This window comes from Paroedura picta, chromosome 3 (assembly GCF_049243985.1).
Source record: "Paroedura picta isolate Pp20150507F chromosome 3, Ppicta_v3.0, whole genome shotgun sequence".
Classification (NCBI taxonomy): Eukaryota; Metazoa; Chordata; class Lepidosauria; order Squamata; family Gekkonidae; genus Paroedura; species Paroedura picta.
Window position 1 is genome coordinate 133,628,057 of NC_135371.1, and position 25,947 is coordinate 133,654,003.

Here is a 25,947-nt window from a genome sequence, read left to right on the forward strand (position 1 = left end):
CCCTCTTCAGATGTGATTCATCCTGTGTGTGGTGATCAATATCAAATGCTGGCTGTTACCTCCTGGTCAGTTCATCTGTGCAAATTCCATTCAGTTTCCGTAGAATGTGTACATCCAAATAACATGCATGCTGTCTGTATCTAGTGTCTGTTGCAGTGGCTGTCACTCAAAAGTTCCAGTGGACAACACCCTTTCCAGTTCTGTAATGCCTCTCTTTCTTTCTTTTGTAGACTGATCTTCCCTCAGGGATTGACCCTCTGACTCTCTCTCCAAGCAAGGACCTGCTGAGTGTAAGAAAGCCTTCCGTGGGCCGCACCCACTCTTTGCCAAACGACAGCTATATGTTCCAGAGTCCTGATACTGGCACCTATGAGGTGGCCTCTACAGAAAAGAACCCACCCCATCAAAAATCTCAGTCAGGTACAAAGAGTTTGCCTCAGAAAATGCTATATGAACTCAGATGTAAAAGGTGGTCAGTATTGGTCCATCTGTCTTGAATTAGGAACTGCCAATAATTTTCCATGTTCGTGGAGAACTGGACATTCAGTCCAAAACGGGAGTTCCTGTCCCTGTAGCCAAAGCTGCTATAGCTGAAGGATTTCATTCTGGGCCTTAGGCAATTGCATTTAAAACCTTGCTTAGTGCAATCCTAAGCATGCTTTCCTGGGAGTAAGCCCTACTGAATAGGATGGATAGGATTCTAGGTTGACCTGCTTAGGGCTGAATCAGGCATATGTTTAACTCGCTTGCTGGCTTTTTGTAACAGGGAAGAAGGATGTTTGACCTTTTCTCTGCCACATCTGTACAATACCTCTATCCTACATGTTTTGCATGTGCTATTTTCTAGAAGATGGTAGTGAGAGTGGCAGCACGACCACTTCATTTAGAACAGAAATGCTGAGTTATTCCTTAGTTAGACCAAGCCTAGATGGTTGGCTTTTGGATGATGAACGAAGGTCTCTGGTTTAATTTTTGGCTAATTCTGGAGGTCTTGACATACTTGGAAGGGAGGTGTGTGGAGCCTCGTGGGTGATTGGGCTTGCCACTCCTGCCCAGGTTTCTGCAGGTTTCAGTGACCACACCTCCCCCAGAAGATTTTCCCCCAAAATTTATCCCCCAACTTGGACCTTGGCTCTTACCAACACAAAAAGGGAGTCTCGGGTATAGCTGGCTGTGGGGTCCCAGGGGCTGGACAAAGATGGTTGGGTTGTTTTATTGTTCATCAGAATGTATTTTAATTAATGTTGTAAGCTGCCACAAGTTATCTGGCTAGAAATTAAATAATAATAAATATAAATAAATAAATATTTGGGGGTCAATAGGGGTTAGCAGCCAGGAAGGTGTTTGGGAGTGAAGAAGCAATGGCTGGGGAAAGGATTATATATTTTCCCTGCTGTTTTTGTGCTCCAAATTCTCCTTTCCTATAACAAAGGGCTGTTGGGACGTGGTAACAAGTGCATTTCTGTAATGATGATTTTTTTCAGCTTTATTTAATTTATTTTACTTTGTGAGCCACAGGTCTTGGGAGAAGGTAGCATCAACATTTTCCAAATAATAAAGAAGTGTAGCTAGGCTTATATTTTCAAGGGAATTTTGTAGCTTTTATCTAGAGGTTGTATGTACCTACTTTCGGATCTGTAACAATATCAGAAGACTAAAATGGTCTCCACTGGTTTCAGAATGTTGTGGTTTCTTATATTAGCATTGTACTAATTGATTCTGTCATACATTTGTCCAATATAGATAGTAGGAGGACATTTTTGGCACATGATGTTAGATATTAAATCGGATGATATACAAATGGAAGAAATCCAAGATGGTATAGCTGAGGTTATTAGATCCAGTGTATTGCCTGACCATATATGGGGACAAAGTTGGCATCTAAATCTTTTGCAGGGTTTAGTTCCTGTTCCTGTGTTTCCGGTGGGTATCATTGGTGGTGAAAAGTTGTTTTAAACTACTTCAACAAATCATTGGTGATCGACAGCTTCTCCTATGTAAGGATATTTCTTTTTCACAGGCCTTAGGAGGCAGGCGTTTCCTCACTAATAGACAAGTGTGGAAAGTCCTTTTTCACAGGAGACACAACTTTCCTCACTTATAGAAAAGTGCAGAAAATTCCTGCCCTCCAAGATCTGTGAAAAAGAAATATCTTTATCCAGGAGAAGCTGTCAGTCACTGATGTCTTACTAAAGTGCTTTGTGAGCTGTAGGTGGCAACCAGGAGCATTCTGTTGTTGATTTCTTTGTAACAGATGCCTCTGCGTGCAAATCTGTCATTGTGATCATGCCATAGGGGGGTGGATTCACACAGTATCCCACATGGAAAGTCGAATGAGGTGGAGAGCACAAAGTCTTGCAAAAAGAACATCCTGGGTTCAATCTCCAGCATCTCCTGTTAAAAGGATCAGGTAGTAGGTGACACGAAATACCTTCATCTGTAATGCCAGCCAGCCGCTGTCTGTCAGAGTAGATAGCATTGTTCTTGATGGACCAAATGGGCTGACTCAATAGAAGTCAACTTCATTTGTAAAGCCAGCCCTACGTGATCTTTATTTTCCATGCTGGGATATCTCATGGCAGTTTTCCTTCCCTGGCATTGGACAGCACGAGAGATGCAGCTGCTTTTCAAAGCCAAGCACTTGCTTGCATCTGTTTATTGCACACAATTCTCTAAAGCGCTATGAGGTTTGTAAATGCCATACATCACCAGTGAGTAATAACAAGAACCAATTATTTCAAATTGGAAAAGATTTTTCTGCTGTCAGTGTACTTGGCAAGTGGAGAAGGTATTCGTCAGAACAATCCTGCATAATAGGTTTGATATTCTGGGAAATATTCCAGGACAAATGAGATTCCTTTTGTGGGAGTCAGTCCAGATTAAAATTAATTACTATTCTGGTGTGTGATTTTTTAAAAATAACATAAGGTTTTGGATTTTATTTGAGAAAGTTTTACAGGGTTTGCACTCATTGCAGACCACCCAAGAGCAAGAAGACAATCTGAAGAACAGTGCCCAATATAGTATGAAGTGCAGACCGCAAGATTCTGTTGGATGACCCATTGAGTGCTTGACCCAGAGTCAAATTTGCCCCATGTAAATAAGATTCCAGTAGGACACTTGGTGAGGTAGCTGCTGCAAAGTTGGTGAGAAGTCTGGGATAGCCCCATTGTCTCTCATTCTTAGTGCTATTTCCTGGTGGTGGCAAGACCTGAAGACCGCAGCAAGGGCCTAGTCATGTATGCTGTTATACATACAATGTGCATTCTGGGAAGCTGTTAACTATGAAAGTCCCCATCTTAATCAGACACACAATGCATTTGCTTCCACCCTCTCCTGCTTCACTAGTCAAGATGATTGGGCAGTGGGGGGGGGATGGACAGCACAGTGGCCCTTGCAGGCCATGGCACTGTCTGCCGGGGTATCAATGGTGCCATGCTTGGCCTTGGAGGCTTCTAAGAGGTTTATTCTGGATCTGTGCCCAAAATGGTTCTGAGAGGAATGGATTCCCAAAACCTAGTGTTCAAAGTCATCTTGTATGGATGCAGATTAAGTTCAATGCCTGTCAAATATGCTGTCCTATATTCAGTATTCATAAATGATGCAGGCACAGAGAGTTGCATGAATAGTTTTCTCATCATCAGAATTTGGAAACATAAATCTGGACATCTGATTTCTAAAGAGCAATGATAGTATAATTTTTATTACCTTAAAGAATTGTCAGCTAAATGAAATGTTTAATTAAAAAAACAAACATATTTTTTGCCAGTCAAAGCCAATTAATGTCATAATAATTTTAATGGGCTTGGATCCAAAGATTTGGTGGAAAGGATAAATTCTGCTTGCTTGGGATTGTCACCAATTCCTAGTTTCCTCCCTCTCTCTTTCTCTCTCTCTGTCTCTCACACACATGCACACTGTTCTAAAAGGGCTCCCAGTCCTCTTGATCAAATGTGTATGTATGAGATTGGAAAACTGGTAACACACACCATACTTCCATGTCAGGAGCAATGCAATATCTTTGGACCAAAGTCCAAATCTTAGCAACAAGCCTGGATAGATACATGTAGACAAAAGAAATACTTTAGAATCAAAGCGATTTCATGGGCAACCTGTGACTATTTAAATGTGCAATGGTTATGTAACTAATTTCCCATTCTTTCCTTTTCAGGTTCAACCACATCGGTGCAGTCACAGCCAGCAAACATCGACGCTCTCCTACAAATTCCCAGAGATTTCTTCCCTCCTCTCAAGCTCCACTCCAGTCTAGATTGGAGAAGCAAATCCAAAGCCCCCGCACCTGTGCATTCTCCTTCTGCAGAACGGTTACTTCGCAGACAGGTTAGCCAAGCTGCTGCTGTTCACCTGCTCCGGCTTGTGTGCTGAAGTATTAGCAGGCTGGGGGAGTCCACTTTTCTGGCCCTGGGGGAATTCCTTTGGAAGGAGCAGAGCCCACGGGCAGTAATACCTTTGAAAGCCGGGTCTGTGAGAATGCCAGAATGGCTCCTGTTTAGGAAGCGAGATAGGCAGCTGGCAGCGCAGCCACTGTGCTTGATGGGCAGGATGCATCAGCCTGCATCAGTTCCCTGGCAAGTCTACCTGTTGACGTAGCCAACACAGGCTGGGCAAGCCACACGACTAGCTTCCCAAAAGGAACTCTGAGGTATCATAAGGGACAAAATGTTCCCATTTCTATCCAATTTGGCCTCCTGATTAACCACAAAACATATTCATACGAAATTCCTATTGAGAAGCTAACTAATATCCCTATTGAGCAGCTGTAGGTCCACTGATCACCCGGATAAATTGCACAAGACCCCTAAAGGTCAGCAACCCACTTGACAGAATCACAACATCGCATTGTTTTGTTTTAAGCAAGCATTTTCTTAATACTGATTCACTGTTCTTAAGTGTGTGATCTGATGCCTCCTGTCCCAAACATTTTATTTACTGGGACTGGTAACTTGACTTTGGAATTCTTTTACTTGATATTAATATGAATCCATTTTTTTTAAACTACAGTGGCTAGAGTGAAAGTATTTAAGAAAGAGTGCAAAACAGATTCTCCCCCCCCCAATATAGCATATTGTGTGAGTGATTATTTCATAACCAAGTTTATTGTGGCTATGAGAAAACAGTGCATCTAATTTTTGAGCCCTCGGGGGTGTCTGTGAAGCCCAAAATGGAGCACTTTCCATTCATCTGGAGCATGAAACTGACAGACTAAATTTGGAAAGCATATTAGAGCCAATGCTGAGCTTGCCTGCCAGTCCAGCATAGGCTAACATGGAATCTAATTGATGTTGTGGTTCCAGCCCACAACCTCTAAAGGATGACAACCCAAGCCTTTGAAATCAATTCTGTTAGGATAAGTGATCATATTAGCTCTCATTTTTTTATTGCAGCTCCATAAAACCAGTTGCTGAGGACTAAGCATTTATAGTCACCAGGGTGTAAACTGCACGGAGCTTTTATTCCAATCCCAGATCGATTCAGTCCCTGCCCTCTACATAGAATGCGATTTCTGGTTTGATTTGGGGTGATTTACATTTTCCTTCTGCAGCAAGAAGGATTGATCCGGAGTGACCCTACCTTTTTTGTGCGATATCTTAGAGTGCTTTTAATCCTCAATATATTATAAAATCACATTGTTTTGAATCTGGGCTCTCCTCCGTGGTAGAAAACCCATGATTGGCCACAGGTGGTCATGTGACAAACTTGCCTTAAATGAGAAGCCCCTAATTTCTCTCAACTTCTGTCTGTCTTGGATTTTTTTTTCTGCCTTCTTCGGTCCTCTCCCCCCCCCCCTTCAAGAAAAGAAAGGATTTTTTCCTCCCTCCTCTGACTTCTTGGATCCTCTCCCCTCCCTTCAAGAAAACAAAGAAAGAGTCTCCATTTGCCCCCCCCCCTCTTCTGAGCCTCCCTAACCACGTGCAGAACACTTTCCTGTTTCAATGGGGAGGGAGGGGAGAGGAAGACACGAGTTCAAATCGATCTGAATTCAACAGGATTGACAATGGAATAAACAAAGTAAATGCAGACTATGCCCAGGCTAACAATTTTAAGAGGATTTTAGAAGCAGAATTTCAAACGTGTAGGGATTGTACGTAGAATATATTTCATTCCATTTCGGTGGATGCTGCAAAGTTTAATAATGAAAGGATTCTCCTCAGCAGAGTGTTACAACAGCTCACTTGACTTGTTTTGTCCTTCTAGATCCACTAGACTGGAGTGGATCAGCATGAAGTTATCCCAGTGCAGACTAAAATACTCACTTGGGCCTGCATGCACAACTTATTTCCGATTATCACTGAATTTGAGTCGGAGGATCCTCTGTGGGTCAAGGCACTCTGCATGTCCAGAAGCTCCTCCCTGCAGTTGCTGTGACTACCTAAGGTATATCATCCAGCTGTCAGCTGGGAAAAAGGGAGCAGAGGTTGGCCAAGAGTAGCCTGCCAAGCATGCTTGGGCACAGCTGCTCTGTGCCCCTTTCCCCAGCTTGCAGCTGGATGCCACACCTTGAGGGGGGGCTTGGCAACTGCAGAAAGGAGCTTCTGGACATGCCGAGTATCCCAATCCCCTAGCAGGGAAGGGAACACTTTCTCCAGAACTTCAGGCAGGATCAGCTGCAGGGAGGAGGAGGAGGAGGTCATCCTGTCCAACCCAGTCCTGCTGAACTTGGCCCCTGCACTGGCTCTCTCTCTCGCTCACACACACTCATTTCTGCCCTAGGGGCTGGAGGAGAGTCACAAACTCCCAAGCCTCCCTGTTTGAAGCAAGAGGCACTTCCCAGCTGAAAATGACATCTCCTCCTTCAGGAACACATATTCTTTAACTTTAAGTGGAACACGCACAGACTTCTTCAAAGCTTTCCCTGTCACTCATTTTTGGCCCAGCGATCCAAGTTCAGCAGAAAAAAGAAAAAAGAGTAGTATCGCTAGACTATTCCTGTTTATATTTTAAGATCAAATGGATATGCAACAGTGCTTTATTATGGATGAAGAGAGGAAGAACAGCAAAAGTGGGAGGAATGACCTCAATGTGGGTGGTGAAGTGGCATCCAAGGGGTGGGGGAAAGGTGGTGGTCGGAAGTCCAATGGAATCTTTTGCATTTACTCTCTTCCCTCCATTGTTTAAGAGGGAAAACTGTCACAAAATAATTATCAGGAAACTCAGGGAAACAGCCACCAGAAAGCAAACTGAATGTTGAAGGAAGGAAAATCAATGTAGAACAAAAACAATAACCCAGTGGAGGTCCACATTGAAAGAATGGGAAAATGCAGAATAATATAATATTAATAAAACCCCTGACAGACATGCACTGTGGAAGTGGGGGATTACACCAGTGCATCATTATTGTTGTTGTTGTTATTGTTAATGACTGCCCCTCTCTGGAAGTGGGCTCAGAACAGTTCACAACACAATTAATATGTTCATGATCAAATTCAAAACTTTGTACTAGGCCAAAAAGGCCTTGGATCAAGGGCAATTGTCACAGACACCACGGGCACCTGACTGTGCTTTCTTGAGCGTAGTTTTCAAGGGACTCAGTCACCATACTATCTGACTTGAAGGGCTCATACAAAGCCAAATCTGAATCTCAGTAGAGGCAGAGGTTTCTGGGGTATCCAGAAATGTCAGGCACGTAAGTGAAATATATAGGGTTAAGAAAACTGCCCTATATCATAATATTTTTGCCTCAGGCCATCTTCTTGCACGTGAGCGTTGTGTTAAAGCAATCATCAGGGCTTAGCCCTGCAATGATAGCATAGAGAGAGATATTTTACAGCATTGTCTGGATGACCTTGAAATTGTGAAGCCCAGATACCATACTGCCCCCCTCCAAAAAAGCACAAACTTTGCTCTGGTCCTTGCTGTCTAGATTCCCCCCCCCCCTCCACCCCATCCTTTGGCAGCTCTATAGGCTTTACAGAAGGAAACAATACACCTTACTAGCATGAGATGTTTGCAATGCATGGCTGCGAAAGTTGGACCATAAGGAAGGCCGAGCATCAAAGAATTGAGGCTTTTGAACTCTGGTGCTGGAGAAGACTCTTGCGAGTCCCTTGGACTGCAAGGCGAACAAACCGGTCAGTCCTAGAGGAGATCAGCCCTGACTGCTCTTTAGAAGGCCAGATCCTGAAGATGAAACTCAAATACTTTGGCCACCTCATGAGAAGGAAGGACTCCCTGGAGAAGAGCCTAATGCTGGGAGCGATCGAGGGCAAAAGAAGAAGGGGACGACAGAGAATGAGGTGAATGGATGGAGTCACTGAAGCAGTAGGTGCAAACTTAAAAGGACTCCAGGGAATGGTAGAGGACAGGAAGGCCTGGAGGATCATTGTCCATGGGGTCGCGATGGGTCAGACACGACTTCGCACATAACAAAGCATGAGATGTGTCCCAAAATATCTTCTAGTCTCTGATGGGTAGAATTTGGAATGTGTTCCAAAATGTTTCCTGTTCAGAGACTGGACTCTTACTTCAGGCAGAACAAACTGTTAGCAAAATGAACCATGTGAGCATATAAAACTTATGACTGGTATGTGGATACATAAAAATCCATTTATTTGTTAAGGCAGCCCGTTATCTGTTTACATTTCCTTGCCTGCTAAAGTATCAGTGCGTATGGCATGATGATACCTTTGTATGAAAGGTAGATGAGAAAATGACAATGGCATGTCACAGTGCTATTACAAAACAGAGAGTTCCTACACTGTAATTTGTAAGCAATACATTGTTGATGTTCCAATGGAACTATAATGTGACTGCCAATAATGGCAAAACAAAGATTAAGTAAAAAATAATGAGCATGAGGAAGACTGTGCCCAGCCTAAAACTACCCTTTCCTCAAAAAATGTACCATTTTTTTTGTCAATTGGTTTTTTGTCTACTGGTTGCAGTATATTGACAGAAAGAAGATCCCCGGGAACACCATTTAAAGAACATGGCAACACCACTGCTGGATCAGACTGGTGGTCCCTCTGGTCCAGCATCCTGCCTCGCACAGTAGCCATTCAGTTATTCTGGAGGACCAACAACAGAGCATAGAGGCCAAGACCTTCCCCTGATGATGCCTTCTGGCTCTGGGATTCAGAGGGCTACTCCTCTGAATGTGGAGGTTCCCTTTAGTCACCATGACTAGCAGCCACTGATAGACCTATCCTCCATGTATATGTGTTATCCCCTTTGAAAGATGATTATACCGCAGGCCATCGCTACATCCTTTAGCAGTGAATTCCACATTTTCATCACACATCAAGTAAAGAGGTATTGCTTTTATCTGTCCTGAATGTATTGCCCATCAGCTAAATTGGATTTCCTTGAGGAAAGGGAGAAGAAGTTGTCTCTTTCCAGTCTTACTGCCCCATGCATAATTTTTTTTAAACTCTGTCATGTCCCCCTTCCCCTTCCTCGTGTCTTTCCTCATAGGAAAAGTGCTCCAATACTAACTCCCAGCACTGCTCACTTCCCTCTATTGTGAGAACTGTCCATTTATTCCTGTTCTGTTTCCTGCCATTTAATCTGTTTTAAACCATAAGAGGACTCGTCCTCTTAACCCATAACCACCAAGCTTACACAGGAGTCTTTGAAGAGTTCCTTTGTCAAAGGCTGTTGAAAGCCCAAGTATATAATGTCTCCTGGTTGACATTATCTACATGCTTGTTCATTTCTCTAAGAACCTCCCCCCCCAAAAAAAACAGTGACAGCCTTTACATCCGTGGTCCCCAACCTTTTTGAGGCTGGGGACCAGCAGGGCAACTACCTGCCCGCGCATGCCGCGCACCGCACAAGCGCGACCGGGCAGCGCATGCGCACATGTACCATGTGCAGCCAGAATCGCGCATGCACGGCACTTTTGCGCGTGCATGCATATGCGGCACTTTTGCGCGTGCACGCATGCGCGAAAGTGCTGCACATGCACAATTTCGGTTGTGCATGGTGCATGTGCGCATGCACAGCCCGGTCGCGCATGTGCGGGCGCGGCCTTGATTCGCTCTCCCCCCCTCCCACAGTAAGAAGCAGTTTTTTACTGCGGGGGGCGGGGAGAGGGAGTCACAGCCCGGCGCCAAAGCCTTCTGGGCCGCGGGTTGGGGACCACTGCTTTACATGATGACAGGAATGGGAATAGACCCTGCCTATGCATGCTTGCAGCGATTTCTTCGGAGCACCTGTATCTTGGCTAGATCACTGGTTTCATGCACACGCCCTGTTCACAGGTCATAGTGAACACACATACATCCCACATGTACATGCCTGGAAAAATGTGCCATTTCAGTCACTTGATCAGCTGTACATGAGTTGAAACTAATGAGAATTACTTAGCACACATATAAGGAATAATCAAGGGCACACTGTACATGGATTGTAGGTGCGTTCACTCCATCTTGTGAACAGGGCTACAGAGTGACTATGGTGATAAGCTATTAAGTGAACCTGTGTTCTGGAGTATGCATGCCAGAGCCACAAACCTTTCATTCACAAAAGCTCTTTAAACACACTGCTCTCTCTCTCTTTCCCTCCCTCTCACTCTCTCTGTCTTGCAATCTGAATGTGAGCTGTGTCCTTTCCCACAGAAATATGGAATATGAAACAAATCCCTGTGAACCATCCAGCCATCTAAATGAATACCCTCTGAAACCACTATCAGTCATTTGGCTAGGTGGTGGTGGTGGTGGTTGTTAAAGTAGATTTATTAGCCACTCCTCCCTGACAAGAGGCTAACATCAGTAAAAATATTTACAGAGTATATATTTTAAAAAATTTACAAAAACATTTTTTTTAAATTTGAGCTTAACAACCCTATCGAGTGCTCCAAATCTGACCGCATGGGTAAATTCTGGTGTTAATTTTATGTCTAGATTTCAGATGGATGGGAAAGTGGGGAAAGAGAAGGGGGGTCTTTATGATGTCAGATTGTGTTTATTTTGGCCTCAACCATATGCCTGGTGGAAGAGGGCCATCTTGCAGGCCCTTTGGAACTTTGTCACCTCTGGTAGTGCCCGGATCTCGACTGGAAACTCATTCCACCAGGCTGGATCCAGGGCCAAAAAGGCTCTGGCTCTGCTCAGGGCCAATCACATTTCTTTGTGGCTGGGGACTACCAGCAAGTTGGAATTTATAGAGTGTAATGCTTTCTGGGGGCCATACTTGGAGAGGTAGTCCCTCAGGTATGCAGGTCCCGGGCTGTGTAAGGCCTTAAAGGTTAAAACCAATGCCTTGAACTATATCTGGAATTCAATTGGTAGCCAGTTCAACTGCGGAGAGCAGATTAAATATGTGCTCTTCACAGAGTCTTTGTAAGGACCTGGGCAGCTGCATTCTGAACCAGCTGCAGTTTCCAGATCAAGATCAAAGGTAGGCCCATTTAAAGAAAGTTACAGAAATCTAGCCTGGAGATGACCGTTGTGTGAATCATGGTGGTTAGGTGTTCTGAGGCCAGATAGGCTGCTAGTAGCTTTGCCTGGCATAGGTGGAGAAATGCATGTCAAGTTACCCTGTTGATCTGCACCTCTGTGGCAAGGGAGGTATTGAACACCCCCAGGTTTTTAACAGTGTGTGCTGCTCCCAGCTGCACCCCCTCCAGATAAAGGAGGCTTGCTTCCTCTTCTGGCCCCTTCCTTCCAAGTCTGTCTCCAGGGATTTGAGCTTCAGGCCAAGGATTCAGGTGGAGTGTTCAGCTGGCTGCTCATCAACAGGTAGAACTGGGTGTCATCCACATACTGGTGAAACTGTAGCCCAAATCTCTGAACAAGCTGAGCTAGAGGGTGCATGAAGATGTTGAATAGTATCAGGGAGAGAATTGCACCCTGTGGTACTCCACACTGGAGTCAGCAGTGGTGTGACTGCTCTTCCCCGATGGCAATCCTCTGTCCCCAACCTTGGGGAAAGGACACCCTCCACTGCAAAGCTGGCCCCTGTATCCCTGTATTGGCACGGTGATGAGCCAGAAGCTTTTGAACTACTAAGTCAAATACTGCCATGAAATCTAATAAGATGAGTGGCGGCAACTCACCTCAGTCCAGCTGCCTTTGGAGATCATCTGTCAGAGCGACTAGTGCCATCTCCACCCCATGACCAGATCAGAAGCCAACCTGCAATGGGTCCAGAACCAGAGCTTCATCTAGGTATTCTTTTAATTGGTCTACAGCAACCTGCTCAAGCACCTCCTTGAGAAACACTAAATGTGAGATAAATCAGTAGCTGTCAGGGTCCTGTGGGACCAATGATGGCTTTTTCAATAGAGGCCAGACCACTGCCTCCTTTAACCTCCCGTGGAACATCCCTGAAGACAAGGACAGATTTATTATGTCTCAGAGGAGCCTCCCAATCCTCTCATCGCCTGTTTTTGAGCCACAAGGGGCAGGAGTCTAGGTGATAAGTGGTCAGCCTCATCGAAGTTAGCACCTCACTTTGTGAAAGCTCCCTGAAGCTATCAAAGCTCCCCCCCCCCCCCTGAAGACAGCCAATGGGGCCTCCAGTTCCCTTTCTGTATTAAAGAATGGTGTATGGTCATAGTGGAGATACAAGTTTTTATCCGCAAAATAACTCACAAAAGCCTCAACGCTTATGGCCAATTGACTATTATCTGAGCACCCATTCTAGCGGGTGGAAAGAGACTAAATCACCCTAAACTATTGTGCTGGTTGAGAGCTTGCGGATATGATGGAAATGGCATAGAAATCCCTCTTAACTGTTATTACTGCCATCTCATAGGTTTTCATAAATATGAGATATTATTGTTGCTTTGTTGCAAGTTTTCCTCCAAGCTTGCTCTAGCTTCCATTTCTTACTTTGCAGCTCCCCAGTGTACTGAGGGGCTGACTTGAGACAGGCTGCCAACATCTTGGAGTACTAAGTCATTTAATGAGTTGCTGGGGGGCATCAGGTCTCACAGAGCACTCTGGAATCCAACAGGATCCCTGAGTCTCTGCGGGTGGGCATAAATATGCCCTCTGCCTGTACAGGGAGGGGATGGGGTACGGAATCAGGCCTTTAGAGCAAAGTGATCTGACCATGGAACAAGTTTCACTGCCATGAAGAAGAAGAGTTGGTTCTTATATGCCGCTTTTCTCTACTCAAAGGTGTCTCAAAGTGGCTTACATTCGCCTTCCCTTTCCTCTCCCCACAACAGACACCCTGCGAGGTGGCTGAGTCTGAGAGAGCCCTGATATCACTGCTCGATCAGAACAGCTTTATCAGTCCTGTGGTGAGCCCAGGGTCACCCAGCTGATTGCATGTGGCGGAGTGTGGAATCAAACCCGGCTTGCCAGATTAGAAGTCCGCACTCCTAACTACTACACCAAGCTCTGAAGGTGCATTCATCCATATGGACATTGAAGTCCCCCAGGGGTACTGCAATGCCCAGGCTACCGCCACCTCCGGTGTGTTTGAACTCTCTTTTTATATTAGTGGAATCAATGTAGTCTTCACATGGTATTCATTCATGTAGCTGTCGAGGTACTTTTACTATTCTGTGTAATGCATGCAATTTTTATTTAATTTTCTCTCTTTTTTTCCTTTCTTTTTCATTTACACTTTCTCCTTAATGTTTGTGTGTAGTTAAATCTTGTTCACCACATACCTGGTCCATGCACATTCCCGGTCAATGATTCCCAACCAGTCATTCAGCCTCCTTTCCCTTTCTCAATGCTGTAGAATGGACCAAGTCCCCCTTTGCAGCTTACGCCATAGATCCTAGAAGGCCTGGCCGCTAGTGATTGATTCCCAGTGAAGTCCATCAAATGCATTTAAGGAACAATTAAAGCCCTATTCATTGTTAAGGAACTTGCTTCCTGCCCATGCATTGTAAGAATGCTTTTCTCCCAAAGAATATTACTTTGACTCATGGATTCATCAATTAGGGCCATACAGGTGTAAATCTCTCCATCCTACAGCTCCTGATACTTTCTGTAGCAAGCTATGCAGCAGTTGTTTTCCAAGAGGTCAAAATCAAACATTTTATTTAAAAATCAGAACAGAACTCTAGATACTTTTTTTAAAAAACAGGGCAGAAAATCTTACTAGGAACTGCTTAAGATACCTACATAACTATTTGTACTGTCAAATATTTGTGTTTTCAAATATTTAAAAAGGTACCTTTTCATTATGATTTCCTTTAGTTAGTTAGTTAGTTAGTTAGTTAGTTAGTTAGTTAGTTAGTTAGTTAGTTAGTTAGTTAGTTAGTTAGTTAGTTAGTTAGTTATGAGGTCAGAACCTGCACTTCTTCCATGATAGCCATTGGGCACCTTGAGGTTCAGGAAGGAATTTATAGCATCTGCTTTGCATGCAGAATGTCCCAGTCTCATTCCCTGGCATCACCAGTTTAAAGGATCAGGAGCTGCCATGAAAGACTTCTGCTTGTGGACCTGGATAGCAACCCCTGGCCAGAGCAGACAATATAGACCTCAACAGACCAGCTGTCCACGTCATTTTAAGGCAGCTTCATGTATTTGTATTTATGGCTTCATTAACAATAGAATGGGATGCACAAATAATAATAAATGAATTGATACGTCCTTAGAAGTAAAGGACTATTTCATCATTTTCCTGCTATGAGAACATTGTTGGACACATGTTAGGAGTACTGAGTTACAAATGCTGCAGAAAGGCAAACTATTTGTAGCAAAGAGAGTTTACCACCAGAGCCATTAATTATTAACTGCAAATTTCTGCCCCCATCTGCCAGCTTCCTGCAGGCTCCGAAGACAATTCCTGTCTCTTTCAGATGGGTAATTTCCCAGTGCTGGGAAGGCACAGGGCACCCACATCTATGTTGGCCGGCTACCATCTCTCTATGTATCAAAGCCAAACTTCCTATCAATGCAGCCTATTTCTGCATCCTGCATTAACGTACTGAGATGAGATCCAAGAGTGGTAATGAAACAAGCAAACCTCGCTGTGCCACATGTTCAGTATTTTTCTAATCATGTAACAAATTATATTCTTCATGCACAATCTGCCTTTCTGGGACAAATGCTGACCTTTATCTTCTTGTCAGCAACACTGTTAAAAACAAATCTGTAAACAGTTTAATATCAAACTTGTGGGTTTTATAAAGCCCCCTCCTCATCCCTTGAGTTACAAAATGTCACATAGAAGAAGGGCTCGGGCTTTCTCAGGACTTGATTTGGTGACTGTTCGGGAAAGATGGGCCCTGGTGGAGCTGGTAAGATTTCTTCCGATTGTGGGCCTTAATGAAAGCCATTGAAGCATAAGCTCCTGAAAGCCTTCACGTTTTTTTTAAACCAACATGCAGCTTTTATTTAAAACCAGTCCTCCAAATATTGTCTTCTGCACAGAAAAGCTGGCTATGGTCCAGAAGATCCCAATAATCTCAGCTGAGGCCCATGCTGTCCAACCCTCTCTGGAGAAGAGGTCCTGAGTATGATTTCAGCTCACAAATAATCTCATAAAATGCCCATTTTCGCCATTCCAAATTAGCTCTTTTTTCCCCCCATTTCTGCTCCTCACAAATTCCAAGCTAATTCTAATCTTATAGGACAAAACAATGAAATTGCCCATGATAAGAGCTGTTAAATTCCCTTTAGCTGACATTAAGGTGAGTCTGCAGAGTCATATTTTGCTCTTGCTATCTTTTAAACATAAACAGCTCAAATTGATTTTCATTTAAATGCATAACCGGGTGATACAGGCATATCAAAGATGCATTGTACATCTTTACTGTATAGTATTACAGTAACACACGATGCCACAGGTTGGACAAGTAACTCAGTAACTTTGTGCATACTGTGGCTAATGTGGCAGTGTTGGTGTTGTTCAAGTGAAAGATACAAGAAGGTCTTTGATGGACCAGTTACAGTTTGTATCTTTGGTGTTCATCTGACTCATTAGTTCTGTTGTATTCAGGGTTAAACTGCGACTACCTGTTGGTGAGCCTCTTATTTTTGTGCCTTGCCTGTGCTAACATTTTGTTCCATGTGTCTGTTGCCCTCTGTCCTGCTCCGCTTTCTTGGCATGCCCATGCAGATGGCAATAAGGAAAGACTCCTCAGACACCCACAGCTCAGAAAGCAGAGAGAACATCCACGCCGAGGTGAGTGAACTCTCTGATCCAAATTTGTCCATGCCGTCCACCGAAGATTTGTCGATTGTTCGGAGGCCCTCGGAAGCACGGGATTCAGCTAGCTGGAGGCAATCGAGTGTTCACACTCAACAACATTCCCTCAATCAGTATAACATTTGCAAGCACATGCCGGATTCATGTGCCTGTACGGACTCCCTTCAAGAACTGCCTGGAGATCCGATGGACCGAGAAGTATCAGAAATAAATAGCTCTTTTACTTCAGGAACATGCTCTGCCATGAGTGCCTCTTCAGTGGTTCAGCCGGAGACCCCTAGGAGACATGTAGGCAACAGTGGCAACGTGACTTTGAAGGACCTGAAGAAATGCTATAGTGTAGATACACAGGGACTTCTGAAAAAACCTTCATCTTGGTTAGATGATCAAAGGAGACATTCCATAGAAATTTGCTCCATGGAAAACAGCCCTCAGCATCATTCCACATCTAGCTCTTCTGGCTTCATAAGTCAGGTCTTAAGTGAAATGGAAGGCTTGCAAGGCACACGGCAGAAGAAAAAACTGAGCCCCCCCTGTATATCCATAGACCCGCCCAATGAACAGAGTTTGCTACGGAGAGGATCGCATACTGCATCGTCTTCCAGTGCAGATGTTTGCCTGCGGAGGCGTACGGCGTCCTGGGACTCCAAGGATTCCGTGGATGCAGGGGACTCAGCGCTTCCAGACAGTATGTCAGTCTCTCCAGCCCCAAAGAAAGACTTGTTGACGCTTCCTAGTTTTTCCTTTGATCAACCAGATGCAGAACCTTGAATTTGTTCATTTATTTTCTGTTAGTGCCAAATGTTTCTTTCCCCCCTTCTGTAATAAATTAAACCTCTCTATTTTAAAGCGGCACTGATTTTTAAAAAAAAATCCAAAGAAAGTTTAAAAATTAGCTAGTTTTAAGAGTGGTTAAGCTATATCACGCTTACTTAAGCATAAGTTCTGCTTGAGTAAAAGCAATACATTGTTCAGAGTCTATATGTATATTCTATTTTATTAAATTAATTGAACCTAGTGTTACAGGATTTAGTACCTTTTTTGGCTTTAAGTCCTGTCCTATTTTCTTCGGATCTATGTATCTACGGAATATTCCTGAAATTACATTTTTAATGAACATTTTAACCTTGAAAAATTGCATATTTAATCCCCTCTCCCCTTCTTTGGTTTTCTTTTGCAAAGCACAAGATGTAGCCATTAGTGCATTATTGAGGAAACGTGTCCAATGGCCACCCAGAACTGCAATTCATTCACCTGCCCCCTCCACTGTTTCTGTAGAAATCAGCCTTTTGGATATTTTTACAAATGTAATTACTTTTCTTTAAAACCCTCCAAAGTAAATGTCATTATCATAGACACAGAGCAAAAACAAGTGCGCAAGCTGACAGACGTATGGGATAGAGATAAATGTGCAACAAGATAATTCCACATTGTTTTATGACATTTGCCACTGAATTCAGTAAAAACAAAACATTGATGAGCATAAACACTAAAGGTTACGGGGCTGCTCTGCTTTCTCATTGCCCCTCCCACATGTGCTCAGCGTGATGATCCAGGGAAAAAGAAAATCTTGTGATTCAGCAGGCTGAGTTGCTATCCAGTATGACACAGAACAATTCTATGTGCTTTGCCCAGTTATGCTTCTCTCTTTTCTACTAGGGCAGCAGCAGAACTCAGCAATGGCAGTCCCTGCCATGCAAAAACAGCCCATGTCTGTGCTGTCTCCCCCCCAGTGGTGCTAGGAGAGTGGGAGCCTTCCAGGGAAAGGAGTTAGAAGAGGAAGAGTTGGTTCTTATATGCCGCTTTTCCCTACCCGAAGGAGTCTCAAAGCGGCTTACAGTCGCCTTCCCTTTCCTCTCCCCACAACAGACACCCAGTGGGGTGGGTGAGGCTGAGAGAGCGCTGATATCACTGCTCGGTCAGAACAGCTTTATCAGTGCCGTGGTGAGCTCAAGGTCACCCAGCTGGTTGCAAGTCGGGGAGCGCAGAATCGAACCTGGCATGCCAGATTAGAAGTCCGTACTCCCAACCACTACACCAAACTGGCTCTCCTTTTGCCACAGTGGTATCAGTGGCCATCCCTTACTTGCTGCAGAGTCAAACAGTGACATCAGTTTAGTTTATTCCTCATTGTTCCCAACTAAAACTACCCGTAATTTCAGTCCCTTTCCCAGTGTTATGTCTATTAGGATCATGGTGGGTGCACATATCAGGAAGGCATGTTACTTGTGACGCTCCCATGTTGTCTGAAAAAAGGAGAGTATACATCTTTTGCATTTGAGAACCATAACCCTGGAAAATGTAGTGGTCAGTTTGTACATGTATGTGCATGCAACATATGCACAGTGCCCCTGATCAGACAACATGCTGATCTACAAACAGTTGCCAGCCTCCCAGTATGCATAGACATATCTGAAAAGTACAACAATCTTTTACATTTATTTTTTTGTTAGTGAGCCTTGGCTCAGAGGACAAATGCAAATTCCATAAGAGTCCTTCCCTCTAGTGGGCATACACTGTCTAAAGACATCCATAAATTCCGGCCCTATACACAGAATCCTAAACACATTTACAGAAGAAAGTTCGACTTGTTTCAGTCAAGCGTACTTCCAAGAAAAAGGGAGTAGCTTGGGCTCATCTGTAGAGAAACGAATGAATCTTGTGAACGGAGCTACAAATTTAGCTGACAAAATTTCCCCTTCCATTGATCCTCCATGCTAGCAAACCTTCACTTATAGTTCCGAGTGTCAGGTTGATGTGAAAGGCACTAGAGGGGGGCTACTAAAATGCCTGTCACCTCTGCTCAGAATTGTTTCCTGAGATGCAGTGCAGCCACTGACACTACCATTGCCAAACACTATGGGCCATTTGGGGGTTGAGACTTAATCCTCCAGGAAAACTGCACCTGAAACAACAAAAGGATCATCTTAGAGGGTTTTTACATAGCTAATATCAGCACCAGAGCAACCCCAGATAGTGTCCATGTTCAGTATTACAGTTCACACGTTGCAGAGTACACAGACTGGATCTAGGATCTGCATCCTGTGTCAAGTATAACGCAGTCAGATGTGAGCTGCAGGTAGACCCACATGTCAAGTTCCCCATTCACATCATGACTAGGCAAGGTGCTTTTTTGGTTGTGGGGGGAATCACTGGTTTCCTAGGACACACATAGGCTTCCCCAGAAAACCAAATAGCATCCCCACTGATCCAAGTTGGGAAGGAATCTTGAAGCCCTTTCTGCAGGCACACTGTAGTTCTGATCTGAATTAGGCTCTGTACACAGGGAGTCTGAATGGGTCAAGTCTGAACGGGTCACTTCTGACACAGTATAGGGGCTCCAGACACACCCTGTGCTGATCACCATGAGTGAATCTACGTGTACATGTAGCAAAGGGGTATTAGGGCAGATTATCTCTATGCTGTTTGTAAATGCCAATTTTTTTTCAGTGTATATAGCGTCCCACCAGTCCTAAACTGATTGTGTTGGACCAAAGCAGTACTGATGTTGGCTGTAACAGAGGCAAAGCTTATTTTGCCTTAGCTGATGCCAGTTTACAAAATCCCAGTTTTCACTGCATTCCATCTCAGGGGAAGGTGAGACAGGGAAGGGGGAAGAGGCACTTAGATTTCTAATTATCTACGTAATTTTTGATGGATTTATTGTTTAGAAAAAATGAATGGGCTCAGTTCCCTATACTCTCAGGAAAGTCAACCAGTAATGCTTTGTTTATCGTTTTGCAGTCATGAGGGCTGTACAGAACATATAGTAACGAGCCACAGTGGTGGATTCTGCTGCCACACTGTCTCTTGTAAACCTGTTTTTGCCACTGTATTGGAACCAGCTTAGATCCAGTGGGACAACTCATAAAGCCAAAGTAATTGTCCGTTTCAGTAAAGAAGCCAAGATTAGTCTGTTTTCAATGCATGAACTAAAAGACCCCCAACTGAGACAAAGTGTATTTCTGTCAGCCAAGAGTTAGAAAACTGCCATGCATCAGGGACTGGGGGGCGGGGAGATTAGTTCCCTGTTCCTTTGGCACTCCTTTCTCCATACTTCTGTTCCTTTGAAAAACACAGAGTGGCTGCTTGCCCCCAAAGCAATCCCATGAAAGAGTTTTGAATGAGAATGATTTGCTCAAAGCCTCCCAGTGAGCTTAGAGGCTAAGCAGAGGCATGAAATTGCTGGGCTATGCATGTTTAGTTTAACAGATGAGGAACAAAATACATGATATATGTAACATGAGTCAGGACACAGGTCCCCAACATGGCTCATTATCACGCAGAAGATTAGTATAACTCCCTTTGAATTCCATCAATCCTCCACGTAGCAATGAGTCAGATCAGGCATCCATGGATCTTGTGCCACATATTTTGGTGCTGGGGCCATTAGTCTATGCTGGCTGCCCCTCCAAACCGCTTTGGTCTGCAAACACCTCAGGATATGGATCATGTCTTATCATCACTGTCTCTATTGGCAGCTTCTTACACTAACCTAACTAGCAAACTGATCAGAGAATGTGGGGCAGGGTTCATGATCATTTGGCTGCAGACAGTAATATTTATTCTGCATACCTAGCAGTCCTGGGGTCTGCACTGTCACAATTAACGGGGGCTCCTGCCTATCCATCCTTTTCATTTGGCTGGCATTACTTATTTCTATGGATGGTCGCTCACCTTTAGAATAAAAATGCTTCCAATCCACAAGGAGTGACGGTTTACTAGGTTAGGTCCATTGGCTTCAGCATAACCTACTTCTGTGGAAATGAATTTGGGGCATAAAATGGAATGGGCACTTGGAAAATTATCAACTACCCAAATCCCTTGAACCCTTGATTGCGTTCCATCTTGTTCCATCTTGATCTCATCACCAGGGTGAGAAAACCAGCATCACCTGAATTAACATCATGTCTCCCTTTCTCCATGTAGCAACTTTCAATATCATTCCTGCGCATGCAGTTACCTAACGATGCTTTCATCATTCCAATCCACTAAATTTGAAATGGATTATGAAATTTCAACCAAGAGTATTCCTTTTAAAACCTATAAACCATGTTAACGTAAATACAGGTGTGCGTTACTTATAAGTAATTTACTGTAATTTCCTAAAAATAAGGCGATAATAAAAGGACAGTGCAGGTGACATTTTAAATCTTCTTTTTAAATTAGCAATGGCTTTAAGGTTTTTTCTGCCCTTACACCAAAGTATGTTTGCAGACATTCCTGGCTATATGTGGTCAAGGGACTAGAAGGAGACTCCCCCCCCCCCGCCATCCTATATACCTGGCTTTCCAGGCTGCCCCTCACGCTGAATAATGGACTATCATGTTTGCATGGGCATACATGAACCAAGGGGAATATGTATGAGGTTCCAACCTCCTTAGCAAACCACATCTGTACAGATCAGATGGCTGGACATGTTGGGTTCTTCATACACAGGATACAGTATAAATGTAACAAATAGTCCAGTGTGCAAAGGAGCAAGAACCTGATCCTCCTGCCACACTTAGCCTCAAATGTCTGCATAGGACTTTCTGGTAAAGAAGTGGTAAAATAGGTCAACCCAACAGTGGTATACAGTTTGATCAGTGGTACCAAGTGCATAGTATTGATCCATTTGAAATGAAACCTACGAGGTCTACACACACAGTACAACTGCTGTGTGATGCAATATGAAAATTTAAAAGCAAATTGCAGTGCACAATGTAATCTAAATTGAAATTGCAAAAAAGAGGGGAGAAAACTGATAACAGTGATGTTTTCAGTGCTAGGAGTTTTTGCACTCACAAGCTTTGTGTAAACATTAATAAAGCAAAAGGGTTTACTTCATAGAATCACAATCAATAAAGGGAGATCGATACATTTACTGTAAGTTAATGTGTTCAGGGGGAAAATGCATGTATACCACTTTGTGATACAAATATTTTCTAGTTGCCCTTTTGAAAATCCAATTATAGTACTACAGAGTGTGCAATAACCTTCAAGGAATTTTAAATATCTTTGGGATGGACTTTTTAAAAATTGACTTTCTAAACAAACAAACAAGGTTCTAAAGAAATATACACAAATTCTGTAGAATGCTTATGCTGAATTTTTAAAAATATTTTTGTAGAAATCTTAAGAGCAAGTCTTAAACCACCCAAGAAAATGTCTGAGGCCAGATCTGGTTTGCTTTCAGCTTGTTTTCTCCTGTTTTTCAATGAGAGTAACTTGGGAAAAATCTAAACACATTCTAAGTTCTAAACACATTCCAAAGTAGCAGCCATCGGATCATTCCACACCAGATCCAAGCCACAGGCCACTATGTCCTTACACAACTGCCATTCATTCCAGTGGGGCCTGAGTGTGTGTATTTTAGCTACCATCAACTTGCTTCTGACTTATGGCGACCCGTCATGGGGCCTGCATGAAAGAATTTTCCCAGTAGGCTATGGGCTGGAGCAGTGGAAAGTGTGTTGCACCAATCCTAACTATAATGGTACGAGTTCAGCTAGGAGAGCTTTAAGGATTCACGGGGCTCAAGGCACCACAGCCAGTTTAAGGATCTGCAGGACCCTGGCAGAGTGCAATTGCAGTGGGAGCAGCTAGACAGGGGACAGAGAGGCCCCCCAAAGTGGAAAGGGGCATCACTCCAAGCCTACCTAAAGAGGGGAAAGGGAGAGGAGAAAGGCTGCCGCCCTGTTTCATGGGAGGGAAAGGCACTGTGCAGGGGCCCTGGAAGCACGGGGCCCATAGGACGTGCTATATGAGCTACATAGATAAATGGGCCTGGAGTTTAGCTCTGTACAAGATTCCTTCCCCTCTGATCTGATGCAGCCTAAATGTAACCAAGCAGCCCTGTGTGTGATTGCTGACAAAAAGAGCTGCAAACGTTAACCTTATCGGTGTGACCAATAAAGGAAGGCAGCGTTCCCAGTGCCTGCTGAGTGAGTTCAATAGGGCTTACTCACCAGAGAGAGTGCAATCCAACCCCCATTAAACGCACCAGGATGGATATCGGAGTCAACACACCAAGGCTTCTCCTGTAAAGCTGCAGTCCTAATATGGGCAATAAGCCTCATTGAACATGACTAGAATTGGGCAGCACATCTTTAGTCACAGGCACATTCCCTAAATCAGGGGTAGTCAACCTGTGGTCCTCCAGATGTCCATGGACTACAATTCCCATGAGCCCCTGCCAGCAAATGCTGGCAGGGGCTCATGGGAATTGTAGTCCATGGACATCTGGAGGACCACAGGTTGACTACCCCTGCCCTAAATGAACAGAGGAGCAGCCAATAAGCAAAACCTCTGTGAGCTGGAGCTGCCACTGCTTAGCCACCCAGATCCCATGTCATGTATCCTACCTAAGCAGACTTCCTCCAACCTAAGTGGTTCTTCTGCTGGAGGGAGGCTACTTAGGTGAGGGGAAGGCCTCTGTGCAGGGTCACTGGCTCAATTGTCTCTGAACAGTTGCTTAAGGGGTGGCAGCTGAATGTCAGCACAGGAAAAAAAGTTAACTTATGGGTAACTCACGGATTTGTGACCCTGTTCTTTTGATTGTGCAAACAAAGGATTTTTCTGCTAATGGTTTTGATGATGATGCTAATCTTAGGCAATATGCTGATCATCATTTAAAATTAGTTTATTCATCAGTCTTAGCTCTTGACATCCCCATGCATATTTAATGGATATATCAGTTGTCCAGGCTATCAAATGGCAGTTAAAAATGCAGGTGGGTGGGTGGGCAGGGGATAAATCCATCGGTTGGCATACATCAGGGGTAGTCAAATTGCGGCCCTCCAGATGTCCTTGGACTGCAATTCCCATAAGCCCCTGTTAGCATTCGCTGGCAGAGGCTCATGGGAATTGTAGTCCATGGACATCTGGAGGGCCGCAGTTTGACTACCCCTGGCATACATGCTTCCTATTGACTGCAGTACATCTCGAGTGTGCATAGAACCAGATCTCTTATTGTGCTATAATGCTGCAGTTCTAAGTGGTTAAAAGTGTCCTCATCCGAAGCATATTTTCCCTGGCATACGCTAACAAGTACTATCCACTTTGTTTGAAAGCACACCAGCACTTTAATATTGTGGATTTACTGTATACTGGTGGGAAAGGAATAATCTGCTTTTTGCCAGTGTATGTGAGAGGGTAAAGATTTGCTACCATGTCTGGGCGGGGGGAGGGGGGGTTATGAATCCCATTCTTGCAGACATTGCACATAGTATTTCTATAACTTTTAGGTAGTTTACAAATTATTTAAACTGTACATAATTTGGAAGAGGGACAAAGATAGATAATATTTTTGGCTTCTGTAGATTGGCTATGGCCAAGATAAGGGGGGGGGGTACACCATTGTACCGTACGTTATGCCTCTGTTCCCTCTTTTGTGCCCCGCTGACTATAATAACCCAAGTAGAATCTTTCACAAAAACCATTAGAGTAGCCACAGTATGAATATCCAAAACAACCTAGTTAGCAGTTTTAGAACTTTGTATTTAATAGTTCATATATTGTTATACTGTATCAGAGACCGAAAACTGGGTTGTTTGGTCAGGGCAACAACAGGTGGTATTAATGGGGAATATGGGGTTAAAATGTTTTTTAATGAGTGTAAATCTTTACAAATGACAAAAACAAATGTGTACTATTAAAAGCTTTTGAAATGAACAGCAGGCACTTGCGTCTGTTTTCTCTAAATACGGTCTCTGTCACTTTACAGATAATCTACCTCAATGCATACAAACCAGGGCATGGAACCAAAGCAGCCTGAATGGAATCGAGCCAGAGGAGGGCCACTTCCCTGTCTCCCCATTCTTTGTTAGCCTGTGGGTCAGGAAGAATGTGGAGATCAGCTTCAAGGGCACCCATGTACTGAACACCGGTCTTAATTATCCAAACCTTTCTTTGCATTCATCCCATGTTAATGCCCAAGGTTCACAGGAACACTCAAGGAAACTCTGTATTAGTGGTCCTTTAATGTACGGTAAACACAAGTACTTTATTCATAACTGCAGGGGTGTGTGAAAATGTTACATTTTCATGGATATATCCTACCTCCCCACATGCTAGATCACATGTATGGGGCACAGCATGAATGCTGCAATGCAAACAAATTGCACACATGTTCCCTGCAGCTGGTTTAATTGCATATCTCAGACATCAACATAAATGACCGCTTTTTAATGGAGCTGACATTTGTATTCTTAAACCTGTCCTTCGGAGGACAACTATTTAAAGGTAAAGGTAAAGGTATCCCCTGTGCAAGCACCGAGTCATGTCTGACCCTTGGGGTGACGCCCTCTAGTGTTTTCATGGCAGACTCAATACGGGGTGGTTTGCCAGTGCCTTCCCCAGTCATTACCGTTTACCCCCCAGCAGCAAGCTGGGTACTCATTTTACCGACCTCGGAACGATGGAAGGCTGAGTCAACCTTGAGCCGGCTGCTGGGATTGAACTCCCAGCCTCATGGGCAAAGCTTTCAGACAGCTGCCTTACCACCCTGTGCCACAAGAGGCTCTGTTTACAACTATTTACAAGGACGAAAATTACAGATATCCACAACATTCCTAGAACAGTGTATAGGGATACCATAACGCATAAAATCATGCACTAGCACACCATCAGGAAACACCAGGGGGCCTCTGATTGGCCCTCACTGGGAGAGACCTCCCCTCTGGGCCAATCAGAGGCTCTTCCCTGCCCACTCCCACTTCACTGGAGCATGGAGACGCAGCAAGAGGTAAGCCGCACACTTCGCCAGTGCGCCTCCTCGACAGCTGCTATGAAGGCTGGCTGCCTCCTCAAAGGACCTTGCACTGGTGTCTGCCACCTCCTTGCTGCCCTCAGGGACTGGAAAGGCTGGCAGGTTTTCATTTAACC

At 44.1% G+C, this 25,947-nt stretch overlaps 1 protein-coding gene across 11 annotated transcripts in view; it reads left to right on the forward strand.

Annotated features, from left to right (window-relative positions):
* CACNA1G (calcium voltage-gated channel subunit alpha1 G) overlaps positions 1-24,740 on the forward strand; it is a 482,930-nt gene extending 458,190 nt beyond the window's left edge. For 10 of the 11 annotated variants that reach the window (XM_077327962.1, XM_077327955.1, XM_077327961.1 and 7 more), the window contains 3 exons: positions 231-420; positions 4,172-4,341; positions 15,991-24,740. In XM_077327962.1, the coding sequence (XP_077184077.1) occupies positions 231-420; positions 4,172-4,341; positions 15,991-16,851 (1,221 nt within the window). In that variant the 3' untranslated portion in view covers positions 16,852-24,740. The other variant, XM_077327966.1, reaches the window with a different exon arrangement.
* Positions 24,741-25,947: the final 1,207 nt, after the last annotated feature.